The sequence below is a fragment of the Coregonus lavaretus genome, assembly GCF_964263955.1.
Source record: "Coregonus lavaretus genome assembly, chromosome: 27".
NCBI classification, from domain to species: Eukaryota; Metazoa; Chordata; class Actinopteri; order Salmoniformes; family Salmonidae; genus Coregonus; species Coregonus lavaretus.
The window spans coordinates 448,160-466,862 of NC_140014.1; the positions used below are offsets into that span (position 1 = coordinate 448,160).

At 42.3% G+C, this 18,703-nt stretch overlaps 1 protein-coding gene across 2 annotated transcripts in view; it reads right to left on the reverse strand.

Moving 5' to 3' along the window:
- mocs1 (molybdenum cofactor synthesis 1) overlaps positions 1 to 18,703 on the reverse strand; it is a 43,447-nt gene that overhangs the window by 22,502 nt on the left and 2,242 nt on the right. The window contains exon 2 of one of the 2 annotated variants that reach the window (XM_084144614.1): positions 10,155 to 10,305. In XM_084144614.1, coding sequence (XP_084000740.1) covers positions 10,155 to 10,305 — 151 coding nt within the window. The remainder of the gene's footprint in view (positions 1 to 10,154; positions 10,306 to 18,703) is intronic. The other variant, XM_084144615.1, reaches the window with a different exon arrangement.

Here is an 18,703-nt window from a genome sequence, read left to right on the forward strand (position 1 = left end):
GACCTGTAACTTCTTATTTAAGAGGCTCCTCTGTCCTCCACTCGTTACCTGTATTAATGGCACCTGTTTGAACTTGTTATCAGTATAAAAGACACCTGTCCACAACCTCAAACAGTCACACTCCAAACTCCACTATGGCCAAGACCAAAGAGCTGTCAAAGGACACCAGAAACAAAATTGTAGCCCTGCACCAGGCTGGGAAGACTGAATCTGCAATAGGTAAGCAGCTTGGTTTGAAGAAATAAACTGTGGGAGCAATTATTAGGAAATGGAAGACATATAAGACCACTGATAATCTCCCTCGATCTGGGGCTCCACACAAGATCTCACCCCGTGGGGTCAAAATGATCACAAGAACGGTGAGCAAAAATCCCAGAACCACACGGGGGGACCTAGTGAATGACCTGCAGAGAGCTGGGACCAAAGTAACAAAGCCTACCATCAGTAACACACTACGCCGCCAGGGACTCAAATCCTGCATTGCCAGACGTGTCCCCCTGCTTAAGCCAGTACATGTCCAGGCCCGTCTGAAGTTTGCTAGAGTGCATATGGATGATCCAGAAGAGGATTGGGAGAATGTCATATGGTCAGATGAAACCAAAATATAACTCTTTGGTAAAAACTCAACTTGTCGTGTTTGGAGGACAAAGAATGCTGAGTTGCATCCAAAGAACACCATACCTACTGTGAAGCATGGGGGTGGAAACATCATGCTTTGGGGCTGTTTTTCTGCAAAGGGACCAGGACGACTGATCCGTGTAAAGGAAAGAATGAATGGGGCCATGTATCGTGAGATTTTGAGTGAAAACCTCCTTCCATCAGCAAGGGCATTGAAGATGAAACGTGGCTGGGTCTTTCAGCATGACAATGATCCCAAACACACCGCCCGGGCAACGAAGGAGTGGCTTCGTAAGAAGCATTTCAAGGTCCTGGAGTGGCCTAGCCAGTCTCCAGATCTCAACCCCATAGAAAATCTTTGGAGGGAGTTGAAAGTCCGTGTTGCCCAGCGACAGCCCCAAAACATCACTGCTCTAGAGGAGATCTGCATGGAGGAATGGGCCAAAAATACCAGCAACAGTGTATGAAAACCTTGTGAAGACTTACAGAAAACGTTTGACCTGTGTCATTGCCAACAAAGGGTATATAACAAAGTATTGAGAAACGTTTGTTATTGATCAAATACTTATTTTCCACCATAATTTGCAAATAAATTCATTAAAAATCCTACAATGTGATTTTCTGGAATTCTTTTCCTCATTTTGTCTGTCATAGTTGACGTGTACCTATGATGAAAATTACAGGCCTCTCTAAAAATTTTAAGTGGGAGAACTTGCACAATTGGTGGCTGACTAAATACTTTTTTTCCCCACTGTATATATGATTTGACAGTATGAATGTTGTTATGACATTTAATCTACCATGCTATCACACCTGACAAAGGGACGTTGCTGTCCAGTGGTGTTATGTCAGTACACCACCTCTGTCATGACACCGGTCATCTAAGCCGAGCGGTCAAGAATGGACATGACACCTAATGACAGGTGAATTTAACGCAGGAAAACGGAAACCAATTTTACTTCATTTCTACCAGCATGTCACCTTTGCAAATAGAGGGACACAAACTCTAGATCACCTTTACTACACACACAGAGACGCATACAAAGCTGTCCCCTGCCCTCCATTTGGAAAATCGGATCATAAATCTATCCTCCGGATTCCTGCTTACAAGCAAAAACTAAAACAGGAAGTACCAGTGACACATTCACAAGGCCATAGGGCCAGACTGATTACCATGACGCATACTCAGAGCATGCTAGCAAGTGTCTTCACTGACATTATCAAACTCTCTCTGACCCAGTCTGTAATACCTATATATTTCAAGCAAACCACTATAGTCCCTGTGCCTAACATGCTGAGCACACCGCTAGCGTCGCGTGCGCGAGCATTGCAAAATAAATGTACTCATACATATTATTCAATCATTGCGCATCAACGAGCGTCTGCGTAGCCAGGTGCTAAAATAGAACTTGGTTCTATTTGTGACGCTTGACGCACTGCAAGTCCCGCCTCTCCCATCTCCTCATTGGTTTTTAGGAGCATATACCCACGTGGGTGATTGAAAGATGATTGAGGTCCACATTACAGTCCAGTTGGTGGACATTGTGACCACTGGTGGAGAACCAGAGCCTTACACCCATCAACACCTTCCCTATAGGAGTGATTGAGTTCAACAGAGAGAAGAACAAAGACAAACAAGTAAATGCATTCATGAATTCTTCTCTGAATAGTCGGTGGTTGGGGTGCTAAGTATTCTGATTACTGTGAGCGTAGTTTCCAAATGTATATACGATATGTTTGACTCTCTTTGTCCCTTTCTCCCTCCTTATCTACCCCTCCCTTTCCTTTGATAACCAACCAGTCATGCTGTTGTTAGTGCGCTAAGGCCCTTTTCTCAGGTATTAAGCGTGTATGTATTCTGTGTTATTATTTAGTTAAACATTTTTTTTTAAACTAATTTGTGTAGTGCTGAATCGTAAGTAAAGCCAGGGTTCTTGCGGATCAAAGGAGTATGCGACGTTCAGAATGAGACTGATATGAGGTAATGATTAATAAGTGACTGTTATCGATATATAACATATAGATCTGTTAGAGTTAAATTCGGGAGATGGTAGCTCTATAAACAACTTATTCTGTGGTCCCCCAAATTCCTAATGAGTTAATTGTTACATGAATTGTAACAATGAAACATAGTTGATTCGATAAATAACAGTCATCACATGAATGAAAGTCACATCACGACAATTGCCATAAATGTTTTTCGACCTATCCCCAAATGAATATAGTTGGTTCAGAGTTCGTTTTGATATTTCAACCTGCGTGTCCTGATCGCGTCTGGTGTGGGTGGACAAAATCAACATGCGCGCGAGCGGTCTGGTCAGCATGTAAGAACACCAAGGTAACCTGTCTAAATGACTACTGCCCCGTAGCCATGAAATGCATTGAAAAGCTGGTCATGGCTCATATCAACACCATTATCCTAGAGCCCCTAGACCCACTCCAATTCGCATACCGCCCCAACAGATTCACAGATGACACAATCTCTATTGCACACCACACTGCCTTTTCCCACCTGGACAAAAGGAACACCAACGTGAGAATGCTGTTCATTGACTATAGCTCAGCATTCAATACCATAGTGCTCTCAAAGCTCATCACTAAGCTAAAGACCCTGGGACTGAACACCTCCCTCTGCAACTGGATCCTGGATTTCCTGACGGGCCACCCCAACGTGGTGAGTGAAGGCAACAACACATCCACCATGCTGACGCTCAACACGGGGGGCCCCTCAGGGATGCGTGCTCAGTCCCCTCCTGTACACCCACGACTGCGTGGCCGCGCACGACTCCAATACCATCATTAAGTTTGTCGACGACCCGACGGTGGTAGGCCTGATCACTGACGATGATGAGACAGCCTATAGGGCAGAGGTCAGAGGCCTGGCAGTGTGGTGCCAATTAGTGGATTCGGCTATGTCAGCCACACCCGTTGCTGCCAGGTGTATAAAATTGAGCACACAGCCATGCAATCTCCATAGACAAACAGTAGAATGTCCTTACTGAAAAGCTAAGTGACTTTCAACGTGGCACCATCATAGGATGCCACCTTTCCAACAAGTCAGTTTGTCAAATTTCTGCCCTGCTAGAGCTGCCCTGGTTAACTGTAAGTGCTGTTATTGTGAAGTGGAAATGTTTAGGAGCAACAACATCTCAGCAGCGAAGTGGTAGGCCACACAAGCTCACAGAACGGGACCGCTGAGTGCTGAAGCGTGTAAACATTGTCTGTCCTCTGTTGCAACACTCACTACTGAGTTCCAAACTGCCTCTGGAAGTAACGTCAGCACAATAACTGTTCGTCAGGAGCTTCACAAAATGGGTATCTATGGCCGAGCAGTCACACACAAGTCTAAGATCACCATGTGCAATGCAAAGCGTAGGCTGGAGTGGTGTAAATCTTGCTGCCTTCGGTAAATCACGCAGATAATAATAATAATAATAATAATAATAAATAATAATATGCCATTTAGCAGACGCTTTTATCCAAAGCGACTTACAGTCATGCGTGCATATTTTTTTTTGTGTATGGGTGGTCCCGGGGATCGAACCCACTACCTTGGCGTTACAAGCGCCGTGCTCTACCAGCTGAGCTACAGAGGACCACAGATGCCAGGAGAACACTACCTGCCCCAATGCATATTGTCAATTGTAAAGTTTGGTGGAGGAGGAATAATGGTCTGGGGCTGTTTTTCATGGTTCAGGCTAGGCCCCTTAGTTCCAGTGAAGGGAAATCCTAACGCTACAGCATTAAATGACATTCTAGACAATTCTGTGCTTCCAACTTTGTGGCAACAGTTTGGGGAAGGCCCTTTCCTGTTTCAGCATGACAATGCCCCCGTGCACAAAGAGAGGTCCATACAGAAACGGTTTGTCGAGATCGGTGTCGAAGAACTTGACTGGCCTGCACAGAGCCCTGACCTCAACCCCATCGAACACCTCTGGGATGAATTGGAACGCCGACTGCAAGCCAGGCCTAATTGCCCAACATTAGTGCCCGACTTCACTAATGCTCGTGGCTGAATGGAAGCAAGTCCCCGCAGCAATGTTCCATAATCTAGTGGAAAGCCTTCCCAGAAGAGTGGAGCAGCAAAGGGGGGACCAACTCCATATTAATGCCCATGATTTTGGAATGAGATGTTCGACAAGCACTTTTGGTCATGTAGTGTATCATGGTCCAAACACACCAACACAGTCATGAAGAGGGCACGACAATGCCTCTTCCCCCTCAGGAGGCTGAAAAGATTTAGCATGGGCTCTCAGATCCTCAAAAGGTTCTACAGCTGCACCATTGAGAGCATCTTGACTGGCTACATCACCGGTTGGTATGGCAAATGCTCTGCATCCGACCACAAGGCGCTACAGAGGATAGTGTGTGCGGCCCAGTACATCACTGCGGATGAACTCCCTGCCATCCAGGACCTCAATATCAGGCGGTGTCAGATGAAGGCCCTAAAAATTGTCAAAGTCTCCAGCCACCCAAGACTGTTCTCTCAGCTACTGCACGGCAAGTGGTACCAGAGCGCCAAGTCTGGGACCAAAAGGCAAAGCTTCTAACCCCAAGCCATAAAACTGCTGAACAGTTAATCAAATGGCTACAAGAACAATTTATAATGACCCACTTTAATATTTATTTATTTATCTATCTTAAATTGTTTTGTACTGACTCCTTTGCACTGGCTCTATGCACACTCACTAGACTCTACCCACACACATACTACATATGCTCACACACACACACACACACACACACACACACACACACACACACACACACGTATATTGACGCCACACACACTTCACATACGCTGCTGCCACTCTATTATATGTGACTAGTTTCAGGAAACTAGGCGTATGTCTCGCGTCACTACTTCAAAGGAGTGGCATTTGAACATAATTATATATTTTTTTATCAAAATGCATTTTTGGACATAAATGCCTTCTGGAACATGTGAATTTTCGTGTGCCTTAATAATAAACTTGTATGTCATCTGAAAATACGAATGAAATTGTTAAAAATACAAGCCTAGTTGGTTTAGCCACGGAAAAAATACAGGAACCTTCCCGCTGGCCATGATTGGCTGAGATAATGGATGGGCTGGACATGCCGAGAGATGAGTTCGGATTGGTCCACCATGTAGCACGCTTCTGTCTATAACATGAGCTGCTCAGTATGTGTCCGTAATCCTTTCTAAGACGGCTTTTTTGAAAGATATCATGAAGAACTGCAAAAGTGTTGCTCTCCATTTTCTGGAGGACCGAGTTTTGAAATCAGTGGAATGCCCGGTGGAAGCAGAGTATGGTAGCTAAGTAGATGGAGAGAATTCTGGTGTTTGATTGCAAATATGCGGAGGGAGTTGACAAGAGAACACAGAAGGCTGTTGTATAAAACACCTGTCTTTGGATTACATCTTCAAAACTAAGGGCAACCATGGCATCTGTGACAGAGGGAGAAGCGTTCATCCATGTATATGGGTAAGAGAGACTAGCTAGCTACATTTTCAGATATTATACGTTTCTAATTTGGTCAGAAATAATGTTGGCTGGCTCGCTAGCTAACGTTGTGTATGATCTGTGTAATAATTGTATTCCTATCTCAGAGCCATTTGCATTGCTAGTTATATCCTAATGTTAGCTAGCTAGCTAACATTGAACCTAGTTGGTTAGTTACCTGTAGATTCATGCAGGGTAGTAACATTATGAGTTGGGATTATGGTTAATTGTTTAGCTAGCTAGCTACAAACAAAAGACTCCACTATGCAAGTAAGCATTTCACTGTACAGTTTACACCTTCTGTATCCTGTGCCTGTGACTAATAAACTTTGGTTTGATATAGTGTGTGTTTACCAGAGATGGTAATGTGAAGAACAAGTCAAATTAGGATATAATGTTAGGCCAACGAGTGTTTAAGTTAAAAAATTCTCAGGTAGAATGCCCTGCTTTTATTTTGTCTCACAACCGTAAGCTATTTTCATGTAATTAGCTCGCCATTAACTTATAAATAATGATGTTGTTGTGAGTTTATTTTCCTGTAAAGACGTTGTCAGCTGTATGATATGGTCATTATTTGAACTGGCTAGCCAGCTAACTTAACAAGCTAGAAACTAACCAAAACATTGTTTAGAAAGTTGCTTTTAGTTGCCTGGTTTGCTAGATTGACATACTGTATACTAAATTAATTTATAAACGGATGGGTTTATTGGTGTTAAAATACACCAGTTATGCTATTCTGGACCACCAGGCTGCTGATGTCATGCAGCCTGTAATTTTTGTGTTTATACTTTTTCATAACAACAACGACAATTTTGATGTCTGACGACAATAGAATGTTCATGATGTCACTGCGACAACTGTATACAGACATGTCGATAGACGTAGTATAAACCAGCCTTTAGTCTTAATCTTTGGTTGTTTACTACACTACCGTACTCTCTGTTTAGCCTCACGTGAATCCTTAAAGAGATGGGTGGGGCTAAGGCTTAAGAGGGTGTGAACGATGCTGAATGAGAGTAGACAAAGAAGAGCTCTCCAGTAGGTGTACCAAAACATTCAAGGGCCATTTTCTCAAAAGTGGGGTTACAAGTTTATCAACTTTTAAAGCAGAATTACTTTCCCATTGTTCCTCAACTGTAGTGTATGATATACAATTTTCTAGCTCGGAGTCTCTACTTTTACCCAATGTAAAAAAACAAAATTTAAAAATTTGCTACATAAGACCGAATCGAGCCGGTCGGTCACATATTCCAAGTGCAAAGGAAAACTCATACTGCCACTACCTCACAGTGCAACCAATTTCAAACATATCCCTACACCTTAGCCCTTAGCCTAGGCACTTGCATAGATCTGAAAGGATACAGTGGATAGGTCAACCTAGGCCAGGGATGGGCAACTGGCGGCCCGTTCCCTTTTGAAGGCCCTCGGATGAATTTCCACAAAATGTCACCAAAAAAATACAAGTAATTTGGAACTCAGTCGGGGTCTCAACTTACTGTTGCGAGATAGAATAGTAGACTATACAAGGTGCAATTTCAAAATGTGGTTGTGCGTAGGGCTGTTGTGGTGACCGTATTACCGCCACACCGGCGGTCACAAGTCATGAAGGCAGTCAAATTCCATGTGACCGTTTAGTCTCTGTAATTAGGCTTCTCCAAGCTCTGTTGCTGCTGATGGTCATTAGTAGCCTACCAAACTTGCAAACTGCCTGGTACTCAGCACTCATGTCCCTCTAATCACTCTGACATCAATGGAAATGTATTTGAAAATCTAATCAAACACTTAATGAGAGCCCATGAGGTCACGTTGCACAACATTTCAATAGGCTATGCAATTGTGCGAGAAAACAAGTACTAAAAAGAGGAGGATCAGCTTTCTATAGGCTAGGCCTACTATATTTATTTCTCAACTTTCCTAATATTAAGCACATTGCTTATATTTACAACAGGAGTATAGCCTACCTTGCTGGCATGAAAATAAACCAGAGGGAAAAGAGTCCTCCATTCGCTATTTAAGTATTTTTTCCCGCTGCCCCTGTTTCGATACAGGTGCATGATAATGGTCCATTTTAAATCAAAACAAATTTCACACATATATTATTTAGTATATGTAAAGACAAGATTAAATCAAGAATAGTCTGATTGGTGACAATATTAGCGTATCACTTGTGAATTATATATTATCACTTGCGAATCATGCCCAGCATAAGAAACAATGCTTTTTTTTGCGACTTTTTCTAATCGTAGTCGCACACCTCATGTAGCCTAGCACATAGGCCTATATGTTTTAATAAGATTTGTATCACACCTAAAGTAGCCAAATAACTTCTGAAATTAAGCACATTAATCCGCTTTACAAGGGGTGTGGAGCCTAACTGGCATACATAAGCAGCGAGTGACTTTCAAGTTTGGGGAAGATAATTCTCACCATAAAGATGCACCTCTATAATAAAAGCATTACATGCATAACTGCATTTACGGTCACCTTTAATAATGGTGTTTTCCACTAATGGAACATTTGCGCTTATAGCCTACTACCATGTGCGCATTGCTGCGCTTATGATGTGAAGAAATAGCCTAATAGTTTATCAACATTTTAAGCTAAACATTCTGATCTGTTGCATCAACCACATTGCGTAACAAATGTTTTTTTGATGCTAGTGGTTGTATTAATTTGGGATCTATCGCATCCCACAACTGTCCCAGACTATGTTTGGAATATTTATTTATCGCACAGAATAGAATACGTCAACCTTTGTACTATGGGGGATAGTAGATTGACATAGGCTAGTGCTTTTGCTGTTCGTCAGGCCTACTCAAGTTGTTGGCTGACGAAAAGTAAATGTGAGCAGTTCTTTCAATATCTTCAATATGCACCTGGGAATTGGATAAGGATGCGCGCAGTTGCGTCCCCGATGTGTCTTCACTTGTAGCCTGTGAGAAAGACCCGATCACGTGATAGAGCGCGCAGCACTTGGGGAGAAGGGCACAATGGCCACAAAAGGCATGGATTTTTTTTTTTTTTTTTTAAATTGTGAATGAGTGACTGATGTGTGTACAGCCTACACAAAAAACAAAGCAGAGCTCATGCCTTTCAAGCTACTTTAAAAAAAAATCATCATTAGAGTTGCATCATGCAGCCTTACCATGAATTAAAAATCAAAACATGTAGAACAAGTTACATTAATAACTCTAAATTAAGCATATAGGAATACCTATTTCTTTGTTAACCGCTCAACACAGAATAGCCGCATGTGCGCACTCTCTCAAATTGTTTGGAGAAAATATCCTTAATATTTTATTCAGCTTTGTTCAATTGTATTCTTCATACCATAAAATAATGCCACGGAATTCTAAGCAAATCTTGTCTGCTAAATTAACTAGTGTAGCCCACATCCATTTGGCATAGCCAGATCAGGACCTAACATAAGTACAACTCAGAGTATGCTATTCTGTTCTTCCAAAATAGACTACATTTTCTTCATATCATGCTTCTTTAGACCTGTCTAAAATAAATAATGGATTTATTGTGAAGGTGTAAGCTATATTACATGGATTTCTTAGACTTTTTTAAATGAAGATGTTCCTAAGGTCAGCATCAGTGGCTTGTAGGCTATGTGTGGAAGCCAGGAGATGCTAAATGTGTTTATGTGTTTACAGTCAATTACCGTGAGAACGACAGTTATTTGCTTGACAATCACCGGCTGACAAAATTTGGTGACCGCCACAGCCCTAGTTGTGCTTCAGCAGAGCAATTGCGGCACCTCACGATGAGTTCAGATTTTTTGTGTCCCCCACCCCTATCAAATATGCCCATCCCTGACCTAGGCTATTGGAAGGCAAGACAGAGCTATTAGGCTAGCATTTTGTTTATCTGATCCTTTCAGGGGGTAAGGGGTGAATTTCAAACGCAGGACAGTTTTCATGAATGAAAGACCAAATTTAATGTGACAGAGAGATGAATCACCCACTATTGTCGAGAAATTGAATAATTTCAGTAAAACAGTTTTTCTATATTGTTCAAAAAACAATTATGTTGCCTTAAAGCCACCTTCGTCATGCTTACAGCGAAGATTGAATTTCTCCGTCACGGAGAAGTGCAGGTAGCACTTCCTTCGGCCAAAGTCTTCTGTTAGGAAGGCAGCAAAGGGTAGAACGTCCTTGTTTAACCTTCGCCTCCAGCCCCCTGGGACAGCCACCTCCTGGACAATAACAACAAAAGAAACCCTGAGCAAGCGCTTATTTAGCCAGCATTTTCTGTGCTTCATGTCCAAATCATCTTAAAGTAGGCTCACGTTATTGAGCTAGGCAATCCATTTTCAAAACCTTAGGATGATTTGGGCATGAAACACAAAAAATGCTAATATCAAGGCTATTGACTAGAAGTTTTGGGCCACAAATGCTAAAAAATTCAGCATTTGGAGACAGTGGCCAGGTAAACAAAACCAAAACATGGTTGCATTGTGACCGCGTACAGGGTAAGGAAACCAATATGTAATTTTGTAATTTGGGTGAACTATCACTTTACTCAGTTCTGTTTATTTTACCTTTAGTAAACCTGGCAGGTCAATTAAAAGCAACATCTTATTTACAATGACAACCTGTCAAGTTGATGATAGTATTTTTTTAATAGGGGAGAAAATAAGCGAAAATGCAGAGGTGTGTATGGAACAACAGGGTCAAGGCACTCTGGTAGACTTAGGTAAAATATATACAGTGGGGAGAACAAGTACCTTGATAAGAATTGGTCAGCAAGACATATCTCAACATTATAACATTGTCTCATCATATGGTCTTTATATGGTGTCCCTTCCATGAATTAATTGATGGTATTCTAAGAGAAAGGCCCTTGTATATACAGTGGGGAGAACAAGTATTTGATACACTGCCGATTTTGCAGGTTTTCCTACATACAAAGCATGTAGAGGTCTGTAATTTTTGTCATAGGTACACTTCAACTGTGAGAGACAGAATCTAAAACTAAAATCCAGAAAATCACATTGTATGATTTTTAAGTAATTAATTTGCATTTTATTGCATGACATAAGTATTTGATCACCTACCAACCAGTAAGAATTCCGGCTCTCACAGACCTGTTAGTTTTTCTTTAAGAAGCCCTCCTGTTCTCCACTCATTACCTGTATTAACTGCACCTGTTTGAACTCGTTATCTGTATAAAAGACACCTGTCCACACACCCAATCAAACAGACTCCAACCTCTCCACAATGGCCAAGACCAGAGAGCTGTGTAAGGACATCAGGGATAAAATTGTAGACCTGCACAAGGCTGGGATGGGCTACAGGACAATAGGCAAGCAGCTTGGTGAGAAGGCAACAACTGTTGGCGCAATTATTAGAAAATGGAAGAAGTTTAAGATGACGGTCAATCACCCTCAGTCTGGGGCTCCATGCAAGATCTCACCTTGTGGGGCATCAATGATCATGAGGAAGGTGAGGGATCAGCCCAGAACTACACAGCAGGACCTGGTCAATGACCTGAAGAGAGCTGGGACCACAGTCTCAAAGAAAACCATTAGTAACACACTACGCCGTCATGGATTAAAATCCTGCAGCGCACGCAAAGTCCCCTTGCTCAAGCCAGCGCATGTCCAGGCCCGTCTGAAGTTTGCCAATGACCATCTGGATGATCCAGAGGAGGAATGGGAGAAGGTCATGTGGTCTGATGAGACAAAAATAGAGCTTTTTGGTCTAATCTCCACTCACCATGTTTGGAGGAAGAAGAAGGATGAGTACAACCCCAAGAATACCATCCCAACCGTGAAGCATGGAGGTGGAAACATCATTCTTTGGGGATGCTTTTCTGCAAAGGGGACAGGACGACTGCACCGTATTGAGGGGAGGATGGATGGGGCCATGTATCGCGAGATCTTGGCCAACAACCTCCTTCCCTCAGTAAGAGCATTGAAGATGGGTCGTGGCTGGGTCTTCCAGCATGACAACGACCCGAAACACACAGCCAGGGCAACTAAGGAGTGGCTCCGTAAGAAGCATCTCAAGGTCCTGGAGTGGCCTAGCCAGTCTCCAGACCTGAACCCAATAGAAAATCTTTGGAGGGAGCTGAATGTCCGTATTGCCCAGCGACAGCCCCGAAACCTGAAGGATCTGGAGAAGGTCTGTATGGAGTAGTGGGCCAAAATCCCTGCTGCAGTGTGTGCAAACCTGGTCAACACCTACAGGAAACATACGATCTCTGTAACTGCAAACATAGGTTCTGTACCAAATGTGGTCCTCTGTAGCTCAGCTGGTAGAGCACGGCGCTTGTAACGCCAAGGTAGTGGGTTCGATCCCCGGGACCACCCATACACAAAAATGTATGCACGCATGACTGTAAGTCGCTTTGGATAAAAGCGTCTGCTAAATGGCATATTATTATTATTATTATAAATATTAAGTTCTGCTTTTCTGAGGTATCAAATACTTATGTCATGCAATAAAATGCAAATTAATTACTTAAAAATCATACAATGTGATTTTCTGGATTTTTGTTTTAGATTCCGTCTCTCACAGTTCAAGTGTACCTATGATAAAAATGACAGACCTCTACATGCTTTGTAAGTAGGAAAACCTGCAAAATCGGCAGTGTATCAAATACTTGTTCTCCCCACTGTATATATATATATATATATATATATAGATTTTTCTTACCTGATTATTATTATTTTTTTTACGTTGGTTAAAAGTAGAGACTCAGAGCTAGAAACTGCAGTTGAGGAACAATGGGAAAGTAATTATGCTTTGAAAGTTGATCAACTTGTAACCCCACTTTTGAGAAAATGGCCCTTGAATGTTTTGGTACACTTACTGGAGAGCTCTTCTTTGTCTACACGCATTCAGCATCATTCACACCCTCTTAAGACTTAGCCCCACCCATCTCTTTAAGGATTTACGTGAGGCCATGTGCTAAATAGAGTGAGTAGTTTAGTAAACAACCCAAGATTTCAAGACTAAAAGTGGTAAAAGTAGTAGCCTACAACAAGGAAAAACTCCAGGTAAAAATAAACTTTATCTAGTCCTTAGCCTATATCCTAATCTTACTTTGGAACAGGTCATGTTGTTCTTCACATTACCGTCTCTGATAAACACACACACACTATATCAAATAAAAGCTATGTTTATTTGTCACATGCACAGGATATAGAAGATGTAAACGGTACAGTGAAATGGTTACTTGTAGCAATATCAAAAACAGAAAGGGTCCAGTTAAAAATATGACGCTTACCCGACACACTTGTTTAAATTGATGGGTCATGTGAAATACATGCTATAACCACATCCCAGACAACTAAGTGGATGGGTCACTATTGTCTAGAAACATACAAATGTTCATGACATACAATAGATGTCCGTAATCACCCCCAGACACATCTAGCTAACTTGATGGGTCATGTAATTATCTGGCGAAGTGGAGTCTTTTGTTTAGACATCTAGCTAGCTAAACAATGAACCAGCATAATCCCAAATCACACAACTACCAATACAAACATTGTCATAGCTGTAGTATGAATCTGCAGGTAGCAAAAGCTAACAAACTAGGTTCAATGTTAGCTTGCTAACATTAGGCTATAACTAGCAATGCAAATGGTTCAGTTTCAAACAATATTACTACACAGATCATACACGAAATTTCAGCTAGCGAGCCAGCAAGCTAACGTTCGCTAGTTAGCTAACAGTACACTTTAAATTGTAATGAAAACGATTTTCACACAAAATTTGAAACGTATAATATCTGAAAATGTAGCTAGACTCCAACCCGTATACAGTACAGTCGGAAAAAGTATTCAGACCCCTTGACTTTTTCGACATTTTGTTACGTTACAGACATATTCTAAAATTGATTAAATACGTTATTTTCCCTCAATCTACACACAATACCAAATAATGACAAAGCACAGAAATACCACATTTACATAAGTATTCAGACCCTTTACTCAGTACTTTGTTGAAGCGCCTTTGGCAACGATTACAGCCTTGAATCTTCTTGGGTATGACGCTACAAGCTTGGCACACCTGTATTTGTGGAGTTTCTCCCATTCTTCTCTGCAGATCCTCAAGCTCTGTCAGGTTGGATGGGGAGCGTCGCTGCACAGTCATTTTCAGGTCTCTCCAGAGATGTTCAATAGGGTTCAAGTCCAGGCTCTGGCTGGGCCACTAAAGGACACTCAGAGACTTGTCCTGAAGCCACTCCTGCGTTGTATTGGCTGTGTGCTTAGGGTCGTCGTCCTGTTGGAAGGTGAACCTTCGCCCCAGTCTCAGGTCCTGAGCGCTCTGGAGCAGGTTTTCATCAAGGATCTCTTTGTACTTTGCTCAATTCATTTTCCACCAGGTTTCCTCCAGACATGACGCTCGGAGTTCAATCTTGGTTTAATCAGACCAGAGAATCTTGATTCTCATGGTCTGAGAGTCCTTACCTGCCTTTTGGCAAACTCAAAGCGGGTTGTCATGTGCCTTTTACTGAGGAGAGGCTTCCGTCTGACCACGCTACCATAAAGGACTGATTGGTGGAGTGCCGCAGAGATGGTTGTCCTTCTGGAAGGTTCTCCCATCTCCACAGAGGAACTCTGGAGCTCCGTCAGTGACCATTGGGTTCTTGGTCACCTCCCTGACCAAGGCCCTTCTCCCACGATTGCGCAGTTTGGCCGGGCGGCCAGCTCTAGGAAGAGTCTTGGTGGTTCCAAACTTCTTCCATTTTAGAATGATGGAGGCCACTGTGCTCTTGGGGACCTTCAATGCTGCAGATATTTTTTTTGGTACCTTTCCCCGGATCTGTGCCTCAACACAATCTTCTCTCAGCGCTCTACGGACAAATCCTTCGACCTCATGGCTTGGTTTTTCCTCTGACATGCATTGTCAACTGTGGGGCCTTATATAGACAGGTGTGTGCCTTTCCAAATCATGTCCAATCAATTGAATTAACCAAGGTGGACTCCAATCAAGTTGTAGAAACATCTCCAGGATGATCAATGGAAACAGGATACACCAGAGCTCAATTTCCAGTCTCATAGCAAAGGGTCTGAATGCTTATGTAAATAATTTTTTTATAAATTTGCAAACATTTCTAAAAACCTGTTTCCACTTTGTCATTATGCGGTATTGTGTGTAGATTGATGAGGGAATTAATTAATTTAATCAATTTGAGAATAAGGCTAACATAAAAAAAAGTTGGAAAAAGTCAAAGGGTCTGAATTATTTTCGAATGCACTGTATCCTGAGGACGCATTTATTGTACCTGGGGATTTTAACAAAGCAAATTTGAGGAAAACGCTACTGAAGTTTTATCAACACATTGCCTGTAGTACTTGCGCATAAAAAACTCTCTACCATTGTTACTCCCCCTTCTGGAAAGGCTACAAGGCCCTCCCCCGCCCTCCCTTCGGCAAATCAGATCATGATCACCCTGCTCCTCCCTTCCTATAGGCCGAAACTCAAACAGGAAGTACCTGTGCTAAGGTCTACACAACGCTGGTCTGACCAATTGGAATCCATGCTTTAAGATTGTTTTGATCACGCGGACTGCGACATGATCTGCCTTTGAGAATAACATTGATGTATACACGGACACGGTGAATGAGTTAATCAGGAAGTGTAGAGGGGATGTTGTTCTCACATTGACTTAAAACCTACCCAAACCAAAAACCGTGGATAGATGGCAGCATTCGCGCAAATCTGAAACCGCGAACCACCGCATTTAACCACGGCAAGGTGACTGGGAATATGGTAGAATACAAACAGTGTAGTTATTCCCTCCGTAAGGCAATCAAACACACAAAACGTCAGTTCAGAGACAAAGTGGAGTTGCAATTCAACGGCTCAGACACGAGATGTATGTGGCAGGGTCTACAGACAATCACGGATTACAAAGGGAAAACCAGCCACGTTGCGGACACTGACGTCTTGCTCCCGGACAAGCTAAACACCTTCTTCGCCCGCTTTGAGGATAACACAGTGCCACCGACGCGGCCCGCTCCCAAGGACTGTGGGCTCTTGTTCTCCGTGGCCGACATGATTAAGACATTTAAGCGTGTTAACCCTGGCAAGGCTGCCGGCCCAGATGGCATCCCTAGCCATGTCCTCAGAGCATGCGCAGACCAGCTGGCTGGAGTTTTTAAGGACATATTCAATCTCTGTATTTTTGTCAATGCCATACCGACATTGTTCATCCTAATATTTATGTATTTCTTAATTCCATACTTTAACTTTTAGATTTGTGTGTATTGTTGTGAATTGATAGATACTACTGCACTGTTGGAGCTAGGAACACAAGAAGTTCACTACCCCTGCAATAACATCTTCTAAATATGTGTATGTGACCAATAACATTTGATTGGACCTGAATCGTGAGAACTGCAGTGGCCGAAACAAAAACAGGTTTGTGCTCTGGTATTGTGCCTGGCAGACCAAGCACAAGCTCCACCACAGTCTGGACCATCCCCTCCTGATCACAAGCCACACCAAGTTTGCAGCCGACTGGTGCGTCGGCCTCAGCAAGCAGAGGTTCAGAAAGACCAGAGTGAACACTTTGTCAAAGATTGCTAGTGTGGTGAAGGACAGCACTGTGACAGGGGTCAACATCCCACAGCTGGTTGGACTGGAGGATGGTATGGTGCTAGTGGAAAGCTATGGCTGGCATCAACACCTGACTCCTTACTTCAGGCTGCTGCCACAGATCAAGCAATACCAGCACTTCAGTTGAATATCCATTTCATTGCATTGTATGAGGTTATTCTTATTATCTAAACTTGGGAGGTCAATTGATGTTATGCAAGGTTGTAATGTCTTCTTTTTTTGTATATTGTCCTGTTTTACAGCTTCGATGCTCTGGAGCCTGGTGTAGTTATCGCCAAGGAGACTTTTGGACTCAGTCGGGACCAGGTTTCAGCTGCTGCGCAACGCTGACGTCCTTCCTCCCATAGATGGTCTGCCTGTACAAGTACCACCTGGACTGGACACAACTAGACAAAGTTATATGTTTGAGAAGATCAGGGAGTTTTGCGACGAAGACGCCATGGACATCACATGGCCTACACCAAAGTCATGAGCAGGACAGAAACAAGCTCTCCAAAAATAGATTATCTTGTACATGCGTGGTGCGGACGGACCAGTTGATCACTTGGGGCAAGTTCCCAGTCATCCGGACTATCTTTTTTTTATCCTGCTGTTCAGCCACTTTATCCCTTATTGTATGCATATAACTACCTTGTCTATCATCAGTATCACTGATATCGTTATGGATATTGTTCTTGTGCATACTGTATATTATTTTGTTCTTTCTTTAATGGCATTGACACTTTTTGTTATTTTTAGATTTTATTTGATATAGTGTGTGTTTACCAGAGATGGTAATGTGAAGAATAACATGACCTGCACCAAAATCAGATTAGGATATAGACCAAGGACTAGATAGTGTATTTTTACCTGGAGTTTTTCCTTATTGTAGGCTAATACTTTTACTCTTGAAATCTATGGTTGTTTACTACACCCTCTTAAGCATCGTTCACACCCTCTCTTGTGGTCCTCTGTGGCTCAGCTGGTAGAGCACGGCGCTTGTAACGCCAAGGTAGTGGGTTCGATCCCCGGGACCACCCATACACCAAAAAAAATGTATGCACGCATGACTGTAAGTCGCTTTGGATAAAAGCGTCTGCTAAATGGCATATTATTATTTTATTATTACACTACTCATGCTGTTTAGCACATGGCCTCACGTGAATCCTTAAAGAGATGGGTGGGGCTAAGGCTTAATAATAATAATAATATAATATGCCATTTAGCAGACGCTTTTATCCAAAGCGACTTACAGTCATGCGTGCATAATAATTTTTTTGTGTATGGGTGGTCCCGGGGATCGAACCCAATACCTTGGCGTTACAAGCACCGTGCTCTACCAGCTGAGCTACAGAGGACCACAAGAGAGGGTGTAAACGATGCTTAAGAGGGTGTGAACGATGCTGAATGGGTGTAGACAAAGAAGAGCTATCCAGTAGGTGTACCAAAACATTCAAGGGCCATTTTCTCAAAAGTGGGGTTACAAATTGATCAACTTTCAAAGCATAATTATTTTCCCATTGTTCCTCAACTGCAGTTTATGATATACCAGTTTCTAGCTCTAAGTCTATACTTTTATCCAATTTAAAAAACACAATTTTAAATGTTGCAACATAAGACCGAATCGAGGCAGTGAGTCACATATAACTTTTGGTAAACAGAATTGCTTGGGGTAGTGACAGATTGACATATGTGACGCTAGCCACAATAGCAATTAGCCACAATAGTGGAATATGCGGTTTGCCTTCAAGCTAAAAGTCCCTAATTGAAAGTGATGCAAATGTAACAGTAAGAAATATAGCCTGTTTTATTTGTGAAGTTAACCAACATTTGTTTCATAAGCATTGAATTCATGTTCTTGAGTACATGTTTGAATATGTAATAGTTTCAATTATTCGTATTGATAGGTTTCATTCATGGTCACTTGACGGCATCGTGTGGTTGGTTGACGGTATTGCACCCTGGCTGCTGTTTTATATTTGTGCACCATTTTCCTACTGATGGAATTAATGGTTGGTAGGACATGTTTCTCCACTC